Source organism: Cotesia glomerata, linkage group LG5 (assembly GCF_020080835.1).
Source record: "Cotesia glomerata isolate CgM1 linkage group LG5, MPM_Cglom_v2.3, whole genome shotgun sequence".
NCBI lineage: Eukaryota > Metazoa > Arthropoda > Insecta > Hymenoptera > Braconidae > Cotesia > Cotesia glomerata.
In genome coordinates this window covers 10277446-10290381 of record NC_058162.1, presented here as the reverse complement: position 1 = coordinate 10290381, position 12936 = coordinate 10277446, and the positions used below count along the sequence as shown (strand labels likewise).

The following is a 12936-nucleotide window of genomic DNA, read 5'->3' as shown; positions in this document are numbered from 1 at the left end:
CGTAAACCTCTTATAACTTTTGAACGGCTTGACCGATTTGATCGCGGTTGGTGCCATTCGAAAGGGCTTGACCAAACTTAGATTTTGTTTATACTTTGGAACGATTCGGACCAGTAGATTTTGAGAAATCGCAAAAAAACTACAAAAAAAATTTTTTTCAAAAGTGGTTTTTTTGGAATAACTTTTAAACGGCTTTACCGATCAAATTAACCAGCTCTTAAGATAAAAAAAACCACGTCGATCGCCGCCAGTCCGGTCAAAATCCGTCGATTCGTTCGAGAGATATCGTGCAGGAAAGAAAACCGAAAAAAGTGTTTTTTCGGAATTACTCCAAAATTCCTTGTTCGATCATTTCAAATTTTAAAATTTTTTTATAAGGCTTAAAGAACTGCGTCAAATGCCGCCAACTACGTGGAAATCGGTTCATTCATTCAAAAGTTATTGCGATTTCAAAATTCAAAAAATAGTGTTTTATCTAACTTCTATCAGACTTTTGGGCTCCAAGAGCTCAAAAGCATACAAAAGATATTTCTTTGAGCTCGGAGAGCTCAAAATAACACAGAAGTTGTATAAGTGCAATTTCAAGCGTTTAGGTATGGAATTAGTCAACCGTTTTCCTAATTTTTTTTTACAACGATAACTCACGAATGAATCGACCGATTTTGACCGGGCTGGCGGCGATCAACGTGGTTTTTTAATGTTAAGAGCTGATTAGTTTTTAAAATTGATCGGTAGAGCCGTTCAACTATTATGAGAGGTTTACATACGGCCACACACACACACATACACACATACGTACGGACACCATCGCGGGAATAGTCAGGTAAGCTTCCTAGGACCTCAAAACCTTGAGATCTGATGAAAACTCGATTTTCGAAAAACGGTGTAAAGCAATAACTTTCCGATTTTTGAAAATTTTCAATTTTCTTAGCGGGAATATAAAAAAATCTGGAAATCGGTTGACCGTGCTGGCCAACCCTAGAACTTCCCGCTAAGTTTGAATTTGAAGTACCTTTAAATGTATTTCTTGGTTAATATTTGAGCTTTTCGAGCTTAAAGCAAAATTTCTCACGTTTTGAGCTCGAAGAGCTCAAAATGAATCTACACTGATAGAAAAACAATCTTGAATCAAGAAACTTTTTTTCTTCAAAGCTTGAACTCTTGAAACTCCCGGGTAAAAAAAAGGCCATTCGGCAGCCGAAATGGAAGTAGATTTCATAATGAATAAAAAAAAACTACTTGACTTATATACGAAAAAAAAAAAAAAAAAAAAAAACTTTTGAGTAACCAAAAATTTTAAATTCTTGAAATTTTTAAAGAACTTCTCTGGAACTTTTCCGGACCTTTTGCGGAACTTTTGCGGAACTCTTTAGAAACAGTATTAAAAAAATTTACTTACAATCTTTTAAGTAATCAAAAATTTTAAATTCTTAAAATTTTTTAGGTACTTCTCCGGAACTTTTTTGGAACTCTTTAGAAACAACATAAAAAAAGTTTACTGACAAACTTTTGAGTAACCAAAAATTTTAAATTCTTGAAATTTTTAAGGAACTTCTCCGGAACTTTTGCGGAACTTTTGCGGAACTCTTTAGAAACAGTATTAAAAAAATTTACTTACAATCTTTTAAGTAATCAAAAATTTTAAATTCTTAAAATTTTTTAGGTACTTCTCCGGAACTTTTGCGGAACTTTTTTGGAACTCTTTAGAAACAACATAAAAAAAGTTTACTGACAAACTTTTGAGTAACCAAAAATTTTAAATTCTTGAAATTTTTAAGGAACTTCTCCGGAACTTTTGCGGAACTTTTGCGGAACTCTTTAGAAACAGTTAAAAAAATTTACTAACAAACTTTTAAGTAATCAAAAATTTCAAATTCTTAAAATTTTTTAGGGACTTCTCCGGAACTTTTGCGGAATTTTCGCGGAACTTTTCCGGAAATTTTTCAGAACTCTTTAGAAACAACATTAAAAAAGTGTACTCGTTAGAGTGCGGAACTCTTTAGAAACAGTTAAAAAAATTTACTTACAAACTTTTTAGTAATCAAAAATTTTAAATTCTTAAAATTTTTTATGGACTTCTCCGGAACTTTTGCAGAACCTTTTCGGAACTCTTTGGAAACAATATTAAAAAAGTTTACTTACAAATTTTTGAGTAACGAAAAATTTGAAATTCTTAAAATTTATTAGGAACTTCTCCGGAACTTTTCCGGAACTCTTTGGAACAGTATTAAAAAAATTTACTTACAAATTTTTAAGTAACCAAAAATTTGAAATTCTTAAAATTTTTTAGGAACTTCTTTGAATCTTTTGCGGAACATTTCCGGAACTCTGTAGAAACAGTATTTAAAAAGTTCCAAAAAACATTTAAAAAAAGTTCCGGAAAGATTCCTGAAAAGTTCCTAATAATTTTTAAGAATTTTAAATTTTTGGTTACTCAAAAATTTCTAAGTAAACTTTTTTAATGTTGTATTTGCAGAGTTCCGAAAAAGTTCCGTAAAAGTTCCGCAAAAGTTCCGGTAAAAGTTCCGGAGAAGTCCCTAAAAAATTTTAAGAATTTCAAATTTTTGATTACTTAAAATTTGTAAGTAAATTTTTTTAACTGTTTCTAAAGAGTTCCGAAAAAGTTCCGGAAAAGTTCCTCAAAAAATTTTAGAATTTCAAATTTTTGGTTACTCAAAAATTTGTAAGTAAACTTTTTAAATGTTTCTAAAGAGTTCCGCAAAAGTTCCGAAGAAGTTCCTCAAAAATTTTAAGAATTTAAAATTTTTAGTGACTTAAAAGTTTGTAAGTGAAATTTTTTTTAATACTGTTCCTAAAGAGTTCCGAAGAAGTTCCGGAAAAGTTCCGGATCTTCTCATAATCGGAACTTTTCTGAGGAATGTTTCCGGAACTTTTTTTTTTACACGGGCTAGATATAGATATATTTCTTTCAAGAATTTTTGTCTCTTGGTTCAAGATAGGCGATAACATTGATTCAAGATGTTACCGACTTGTGTTAAGAATGGCTTTTTTTTTGAGTCATTAATTAATTTACTTATTTCCAAGAAATAATTTTTTTTTTGTATAACAATTAAAAACTATTTAGTTTTTGAAATATACTTTGATGAATTTTTTTAAGTTTTTCTAAACGATAATCTTATTTTGATTGAAAAACTTAAATGTATCGATTAAAGATAATATAGCTCTCAAGCCAAGATAATCTAAATCAAGACAAGAAATTCTTAAAGCAAAATAATCATTTGTCTTCCAAAATAAATTCTTAGATCAAGAAAATATCTCTTGAATCAACATAAATTTTCTATCAGTGTACTAAATAACTATAACTTTTGAATGCGTCGTTCAATTTTCATTTTAAAAAAATCATTTGACGCAGTTTTTAAAGCACAAACAATTTGTACATGGTCTTACTATGATTTTTTTGCACGATTTAAAGTTAATTTTGAAAAACATAAAAATTCAAATTTTATTTTGGTTTTTTTTTTTAATTTCTTCGGAATGGCTCGATGAATTAACTCTCAAACCTAATTAGATTTAAGTTTTGAAAAACTCTTTACAAAAGGGTACGATAAATATTTATTTTCACACATACATCCAAACATACACACACACACACACACACCCGAACATCTCGGCGGGAATAGTCAAAATGGCTTTTTGGGACCTCAAAACGTGGAGATTCGATGGAAATTCGACTTTTGAAAATCGGACTAAAATCAATAACTTCTTTTTTTTGGAAAATTTTCAATTTTCTTCGCGGGAAAAAAAAAATTAGGAAAACGGTTGACCCTAAAGGCCATCCCTGCAACTTCCCGCTACCTCCATACCTAAGTGCTCAACAATTCACTTATTTTTTAAACTCTTTGAGCTCAAAAATATAATTTTTGTGTAATTTTGAGCTCTCCGAGCTCAAATAAATCGCTGTTCTGGGCTTTTGAACTCTTCAAGCTCAAAAGGCTAATGGAAGTTTTATAGAACACTATTTTTTGAATTTTCAAACCGCAATAACTTTTGAATGAATAAACCGATTTTCTCGCGGCTTACGGCATTCAACGCAGTTTTTTGAGTTCTTTAAAAAATCTTTAAGCGTAAACTGGTCAGACTAAAAATTTCAGTGAAATTCTGAAAAGACCATTTTTTCCAATTTTTTTCGACAACGATATCTCACGAACAAATCAACCGATTTTGACCGGGCTGGTGGGAATCGACGTGGTCTTTTAAGGTTAAGAGCTGATTAGTTTTTAGAATTGACCGGTTCAGCCGTTTAAAAGATATTTCAAAAAAACGAATTTTAGGAAATTTTATTTTTGAGATTTCTCAAAATTGATCGACTCAAATTCTATAAATTAGTATCAGAATTCTAGGGGTAAAGGAACTCTTCAGAACGCCGCTTATTTCGATCGAATCAGATGATACGTTCAAAAGTTATGAGAGATTTACATACATACATACATACACACACACACACACACACACACACACACACACACACACACGGTGACATCACCGCGGAAATAGTCAGGAAAGCTTCCTAGGACCTCAAAACGTCGAGATCTGATGAAAACTCGATTTTCGAAAAACGGGGTGAAAATAACTTCCCGGTTTTTGAAAATTTTCAATTTTCTTAGCGGGAAGTTAAAAAAAACAAATATTGAATAATTAACTTAACAAAATCTTGTTATATTAAGAAAAATGTAAAAAAGTTTCGTTTAAATTTAAAATAAAATTAATTAAATATTCTCTAATTATTCAAACATTTTTAAAGATATTATCATTTTTTTTTGTCCAAGTAAATTCTTGATTAGCGCAATAATTTTGATAGAAACTATCCCTGTATTGATTAAACATAATTGTTTGATAAAGACGAATTCATCGAACCGTGTTTAATTTTCGCGACAAAGTTTAATTTCCTATTACCTATAAATTCCTTTCTCTAATAAGCTTTTATTTAATCGAACTTATGAAGACTATTATGAATATCTCTTTTTAAAAATAAAAAAAAAAGTATGAAGTGCAGCGATTCAACTTTTTAAATTAAAGTATGACAGTATTCACTCTTTCTGTCTCGTTAAAATTTCAAGCATAAAGTCTATACAAAAATAACATGAAATGTAAATCATTGCATTTGATATGAGAGTGGCGCAATGATACTGAGAGCTTCGATAAAAAAAAATAATTTAATATACATGAAGTACATTAACAATGTCATATGTAAATTGAAATATTTTTTAATCGCAATATTTTTATAGTTCAATAATTAGTTAAGTTTATCTTTGTTTTTAATACATTTAAATTTTAATAAAATTAAAAATGAATATGAAGCGTAAATTTATTTAAGAAATAGTCGTTGAATATGAATATTTTAAACTCAAATTTATTTTTTTTATTTGCAATCTAATGATGTAAAATTTAACAAAGTTTTAAATTAAGTTTTGCACAAATTTAATGATAGTTTAAAGTTGATTTATTAAACTGAATTTGTTTTTGAGTAAAAATATAATTCGAAGAGTTTAATAAAACATAATCGAAAACACATCTAGAATCACAAGGGACAATTTATGAAAATTTTTAGAAAAATACATACCAACATAAATGTATACTCACGAATAAATAATGTAAAATAGTATTTGATATTAAATTGCTTTTTGTACAAACGTGAATAAAATATAACTTGAATGCATTTTTTAACTCTTTAAAAATATTTGTATCAAAACTATTCTTTAACGTCATTAAATAATATATAAAATGTGCATTTTTAATCACTGAGTTTTGGTCGATTTTTGTAAATATTTTATGTATTCAGTATAGTTAAAATGTATAAAAAATGTAGCTTACAATACATTTATAAATGTATATATGTAATATTTTTTAAATAAATTATTTTCATCGGGGTATATTAATAAAATTATTTTATTACAATTTATTTTTATTTATTTATTTCATTTTTAATCATGAAGCTGCTGGTTCCAATGACCAAAAATCAATAAAAAAAGTTGTAATAAATTTTTTTTTTTTAAATAACACATAATTGTTTCGATTATTATAGTGTACTTGAGTAATTGTTCAATTTCAATGACAATTAAATTATTTCGTTAATATAAAGTTAATAATTCATACATAGGGGAAGGGAGGGGGGCAAAATGGGCCCCTTAAGAAAAAAATGTTGATCCCTTGCCAAGTATTTGACCTCAATTTGCTCTGTTCATTAACAATGAAAAATTGAAAATGTGGGGCAAAATGGGCCACCTTCAGAAAATTTTTATAATATGAGTTTTTCAGCTCGTTTTACTTTTTTTGGCCTTTTACTGAGTTTATGGTATTAATTTTTTTGAATATATCGAAATTAAAAAAATTGAGAAAAGTGGGGTAAAACGGGCCCTCCAAAAAACTCAATATTTTTCTTACTTGTTTTATATTTTGAATTTTTTTATTATATATTCATTTATACACATTATCATTCGTTATATTCATTATACACATTTCACGCCAAAAGCAATAATAAATCAGGTAAAAAATGTCGGAGTAATTTAAAAAAAAACGCGTTTTTTAAATTATTTCGACAACGGTATCTCTCAAACTAATCAATCAATTTCAGTCGCGTTAACAGCGATCAACGCGGGTTTCTAAGCTTAGAAACCGACCGTTTTTCGAATCGATTGGTGAAGCTAATAAAAATGTATCACAAAAAAAAACAATTTTTTAGAATTTTTTTGACATCTCACAAATGAATTAACCGATTTAAAAAAAATTAAAGGCATTCTATGCAGTCTTTCTAGAACAAAAAGATTATTTATCACTAAACAAACAATCGGACGTGAAATCTCAAAGATGTGTTAAAAAAATACTTTTTTTAAATTTTTTAAATTAAATATCTCTCGAACCATTCAACCGATTTTGACGTTATTGGCGGCGATTGAAGTGATTTTTTAAGCTCTAAAAATCATCTTGTTGAATCAAAAACGATCCAGGAATAAATGTCGGAGTTATGTAAGAAAAAAAAAACACTTTTTCCCTGATGTTTTGTTCACGACATCTCACAAACGAATCGACCGATTTTGATCGCGTTGACGGCAATCGACGCAGTTTTTTAGGCCCAAGAGCTGATTAGTTTTTGAAAACGATTGATTCAGCAGATTAAAATTTATTAAAAAAAAAAACATTTTCTGAAAATTTTATTTTCGAGATTACTCAAAATCTATTGGTCCGAATTACCTTAAATATTCTAAAATATCTAGGGGCAAAGAAACTCTTTCGATTGCTGTCAATCCCGTTTGAATCAGTCGAGCCGTTTAAAAGTTATGAGAGGTTTACGTTCACACACACACACACACACACACACACACACACACACACACACACACACACACACACACACACACACACACACACACAGCATCGCAAAAATAGTCAGGGAAGCTTCTGTAAAATAAATAGTTTTTTAACAAAAAATATAGTAAATAATGCTGTTATTTAACTTGCGACCTAGTTCGTGCTTTATCTAGATAATTTTTTCTATAATTCGAAAATTCTAGAACACGTTTAACTGAAAAATATTCTTTGGTTTTTAAAGTCTAATCAGCCCATTATACCTCCCAAACACTTCGAGAGTTGAAAATGTTGGGGGCCCATTTTACCCCCAAATATTTTTGGATATTGAAAATTTTAGGGGCCCCATTTTGCCCCCCTCCCCTTCCCCTACTTAATTCGAATACCGACACGAATTTAATAAGACCATTAACATACCATTAATAAAGGCTGGCAATGGCCTGGTCGGCTCGGTGCTCGCTTTTCGAAAGAGTGGGACTCGGGTTCGATCCCTGCACGCACCAATATTTTTCAGTGATTATAATTAAAAATATGTGCGTTACGTTACGTTGCCAACCTCTGGAAGTGGCAGAGATAGCCGGGCGGCACACGTCTGACTTACGCGATCACACATTTAAGCAACAACTTGAATGGATGACTACTTTAGTCAGCGTTGGCTAGCGCGAGGGGTCTCTGCACACTAAGAGAGGCGCCTAATGCTCCAGTGGTCGATAAAGAAGAGTTTCTTATCAATCACTGTAGACTTAGCCCAGCTCCGACTGTACTATCATGGGTTTTCTCTGTGGTTTCCCCATGATTCTGTTCCAACAGCCTTGAGAAAGTGAGGATCAGGGTGAATACGGTACGGAAGCACAAGTCAGTCCACAGCCGCAAAAATTAAAAGTAGAAATGAAGTGTCGGGTGGGACTTGCTGAGGTCCAATATGAGAGATAGAAAAAGCGTAGAGCTAGGAGAAAAAGAGGAATCAGCCTTGTAAAAACCGAGAGGTGTACAAGTGAAGCATAATAATAATAAAAAATAATAATAAACATACAATTACTAAGACCATTAACATACATTTGGAATTAAATTTGTAATAAATAATGATGAAGAGTATTTTTTTTTAATTTTCTTCCCTGATGACAAAGATAGTTTAAAGAGAAATGAATGAAAGAACATAATATATAATAGTGGATTGGAGAAGATTATACACAATTAAATAGAGCTAGTTGTCGAGGACAACTCGAATAACGAGAAATTTCCTGGGTAAGTCAAAAGTCAAGTCTTTTCTTGCAAGTAGTCAACGACAAATTACAAATTTAATCTTGAACAAGTAGTATACCTCTAGCTTTGTAAGCGCATCGAATGTACCTCCTCAATTCTTGCTTTAGTTACTCTTTACCTACTTTGTACCCTCAATCTTCACTTCAGTTAGTTATATTTCTTCAGAATGTTCAAATAAAACAACTCGGTGGAACTTAAGTAAAAATAATGCTACTTGATCTTTCTCTTATTTAATATAATTTTGCCCTTCCCGCCTTTCAATCCTACTGTTTTGTGCTATTTCACCGTTCTACATTTGCATAAATATACTCCGTAAATTGTAATGCCGACGAAGTCTGTGTTAACCTAGTTTTCATTATCACATGTTACAATCACTTTTATTTATGTGTTATCATTAAAATTTATTTGTTATTTATTTTTTTTTGCTTATAAAATTATTTTACACATATTTTAATTTTTTAATTTCTTTTTATTTTAATTTCAAAAAATGAATAATAATAATAACAATATTGCTTAAGAAATCGATAAGCATAAAAAATAACAACAATGATTGATATTCAATAATTAACTCAATTATGAAATACTTAGAAATAAAAAACTTATCAGTGACTAATTAAAATAGCAATTACTGTACGAACATGCGTTAGCTATTATCTCTTATCTTCAATAATTAATAGTTACACTGTAGAAAACAGTCTACTAACTAAACTACATTCTCTTTTTTAAAATAATTTTATTCCAAGAAATTACAAATATGTTATGCAATAAACGAATACAATCTTCAAATAATTTTATTTTCTGTAGATAAATTTATATAATATATATGAATGAAAATGTAAATAACTAAGTCAACCTTTAAATTTTTTCCACATTGTACCAAAAATCTTTTTTATAGGAAAAAGTCCAGCTTTCACTGGTAAAAAAACCGTTTTAACCGGTAAAGTTACTGGAAGGGTAGCAGTGCTAATTGCAGTGGACCCAGCAAATTTACCAACTTTAGCGCTGCCTTTTGCTCCTTTCCACAGTTGCCGCAAGGTGAATTGTGCAGTGTCACGTCTCTTACGGTTGGCAGGGTCAATTGTATCAATTGTATCATTCATATCAGTGAAGAGTTTGTCGTTCAAAAAATTGGAAATCATTTTGAAAGGTAAAAGTATCGGTTCAAAGGGTGAAACAACGGGCTTTAATACACGGTTGTAGACAGTAGAGCCAACTTTTTTGGAACCTCGTCCGGCGTAATCGAAGGCTCTGTCTTTGATGGCACGCTTTACTCTGGTACCAGTAGTTTTTTCGATGTCCTTTATATAACTCAATTGTTCCAGTAAATCTTCAACTGTATTTAGCAGAGTATCAACGAGATCTTTTACTTGATTGAGAGTGTTAACGAGCGATGTTCCTAATTCTCCTAAACCTAATCCAGTGAGAAGTGTCTTCAGCAGCACTTCTACTATCCATAGAACTACGTTTAGCAACACTTCAACGACTTTCAGAATTATTATCAGTAAGATAGCTACTGGTGTTAATAATCCTTTCAATCCCGCTACTAGAGCTTTTACCAGAAATTCTATTATTAGCTCAGGAATATCATCTGCTTTTGGAGCTGAAAAATACATTTTTTTTGGTTGTTATTGTTATTATTAATTAAGTGTGCAAATTATTATATATATTATTTATTTAAATTCATTAAATTATTTATTTAAGTGTATTAAATTATTTATTTAAATTTATTAAATTTAAATTTAAATATTAATCATTCAAATTAAAAGATAATTAATCTTTTAGATATTTTATTTATTGCAGTTATTTTAACACCGTTATTTTATCGCAGTTAATTTTCTACAGTAATTTTTGTTGGGTTATTTTTCTGTGGTTATTTTCAGGTGGTAATTTTTCTTCGGTTATTTTTCTTTGATTATTTTTCCGCTATTACTTTGGCATTTTAATTTATGTACAAGTCAAAAATAATAATTTAATTGATTTAAGCTTTAAATTGGTTTCATCTCTTATTAAAATATGTGTAACAAAAATATTTTATTGAATATATGACCCAAAGACATAATAGCGACCAAATATCAAAATAATATATCGAAAATATAATTTGATATAATTTTATGCAAGTTGTTATTTGAACGAGTGGTAATATCCTATCTTCACAAGGAATTTCACCCTCAAACCTAGTACGTAACTCGAGATCGGTCGATATGATAAAATATTATATAAAACATATAACCCAGCAATCAATTGAAATATAAATTTCAAAATTGACTAAATTTAAAATGTTTATTAAATTCTTCAAGGTATTCAATAGTTTATAAAAATAGAAACATTTCATTTCCCTTTATCATTATAAAAGTATTCAAATTATTGCAATGATTTTTTTATGAAAAAACATTGAGGGGTGTCACATAAATTGATAATAGATTCTAGTTTTCTCCTTTGAAAATTATTCTCAACAATAAAAATTTAAAAATTTTCTTTAAAAAAAAATTCTAATTTTAAATCTTAAAAATTATTGATACAAATTATTTATTAAAAAATTAAAATTTGACTACATACTTCCTCCTTTAGTGCTCCCCAGAGCTTTAGCAAGCACTCCAGCAGCCAACGCACCAGCTGCACCATTCGTAGATCCACCAGTCAGTGTTGGAGTGCTTTGAGTGTTTAACTTTTTTTGCAGATCAGGAAAACTATTTCTAAGGTTTTTAATAAATTCCTCGGTCAAGTTCTTCTGCGGAGCAGATGGACCTGCAGCTATAGCTTCTTTTGCAAAATATGAAAATAAAATAATTAAAACTAATTTGTTTATTGTATCCATTTTGGTTTCTTCAAAAACTCTTTTATTATATTAAAATTTATCAACAGCTAAAACCAGTTTGAATGGTAAACTTTGTTTAACTCTTTCTTCAAGTACCTTGCAGGCTTATCATTTAGAAGCCTGTTATATGAACACAAGCAATTTAACCTGCCAACAATTACATAAACTTGACATTGAAAATAGTTTGAAATTTATTACTTGTTTTTTTCCTCTAATTATTTTCCTACGTTACTTATGCCGTCATTGCAGATAATTAATCAAATTTTAATTAATTATTATGAATAGAGAATAATAATTATAAAAAGCCAAAAATTTTAAACTATTTTTTTTTAACAAAAAATAAATGCTCGAATTCAATTTCAAGTACACTTTAAAAATAATTAAATAGATAAAAGTATAAGACAGAAAATTGTTATTTATCGACGGAAAAAACTATTTAGTTGGATGCAAAAATTACGAACCTTGAATTTATTGTTATTTTAATAATTTTAAGTGTTAATAATCGTAAACACGTTTATTTCCCGTTATATTTAATAATTATTTAAAAAACTATAAATTAAAAAAAAAAAAAGCCATTCGGCCTCTCCTGAAATGGAAGGTAGATTTCATTTGATATAAAATTCTCTTTATTTTCGGTATTATAATTAGTTGAAAATCAAATTTTTAAATTAATTACAATAAAGAAGTTCTGCATAAGTTTTTTTGGTGTATTTACTATTTGGATAATTATTATGGACTAGTTCGAAAATGAGCAAAATCTGTTTAAAAATACTATTACTATGATTCATAAAAAGTGCAATATTGATATTAATTATTTTTATAATTTTATGGGCGCAAGAAAATAAATATTATTTCTCAACACAGCAGGTTACATCTGTTAAAATGATTTTTCTGATAAAATTGACTTTTTTTTAGAAAGTACATTCAATCAAAAAATAAATAGCATCACAATTTTTGAAATGTGAAAAATGCACTTATAGAAAATTCAGATATCCTAAAGTGCATCTATTTCGAATTATTTATATTTAACTATATATGATTTTTCAATAATAAAAGATCAATCGTTATGGCTACTAGATTCACGGTGATATGAATATTCTGATCATTAATAAGTAAAAAAAATTAAGTTCATGAGCTATCACATGAATTTTTCGAAAATAAGCTATCTCTTTTTAATTAAAAGTTACACATCAATGAAGTGATCGAAAAAGTGATTTTCACTATTTTGAAAATTTTAAATGGCCACCATACATACATACATACATAAATTTTTTAACCAATAGTATATTTTTATACTTGACTTTACTAATTATGACGTATAATAGCAAAATCAGGTAAAAATTCCACCATGAGGACTAATGCAATAGTTAGATTCCTAACGAAATCTACCTAAAATACAACAAAAATTGTTCACAGGTTTTAACAAAAGAGGTGAGAAAAAAATTGACCAAGGATTCACGTACTTGTGAACTCGGATTGCGGGCGTTGGAGCTTCTAATCGAATTTGTACGATTCATAACAAAAGAATTGATCAT

General features: G+C 29.2%; 2 protein-coding genes across 2 annotated transcripts in view; one reads left to right on the top strand and one right to left on the bottom strand.

Annotated features, from left to right (window-relative positions):
- LOC123265114 (tachykinin-like peptides receptor 86C) overlaps window positions 1-12936 on the top strand; it is a 114952-nt gene that overhangs the window by 24530 nt on the left and 77486 nt on the right. The gene's annotated exons all lie outside the window — the stretch shown is intronic.
- On the bottom strand, window positions 9300-11505 carry LOC123265130. The gene is made up of 2 exons (XM_044728778.1): window positions 11143-11505; window positions 9300-10186 (listed from the first exon to the last, which is right to left on the bottom strand). The coding sequence occupies exons 1-2, from the start codon at window positions 11399-11401 to the stop codon at window positions 9435-9437; spliced, it is 1011 nt and encodes a 336-aa protein (XP_044584713.1). The 5' UTR covers window positions 11402-11505; the 3' UTR covers window positions 9300-9434.

What these genes read in the sequence shown, in the direction of transcription:
- LOC123265130 (XM_044728778.1), bottom strand. Translation starts at nt 11,401, where the DNA reads ATGGATACAATAAACAAATTAGTTTTAATTATTTTATTTTCATATTTT. An exon ending in GGGGAGCACTAAAGGAGGAA is followed by an intron (nt 10,187 to 11,142) that starts GTATGTAGTCAA and finishes TGTATTTTTCAG; the next exon opens with CTCCAAAAGCAGATGATATT.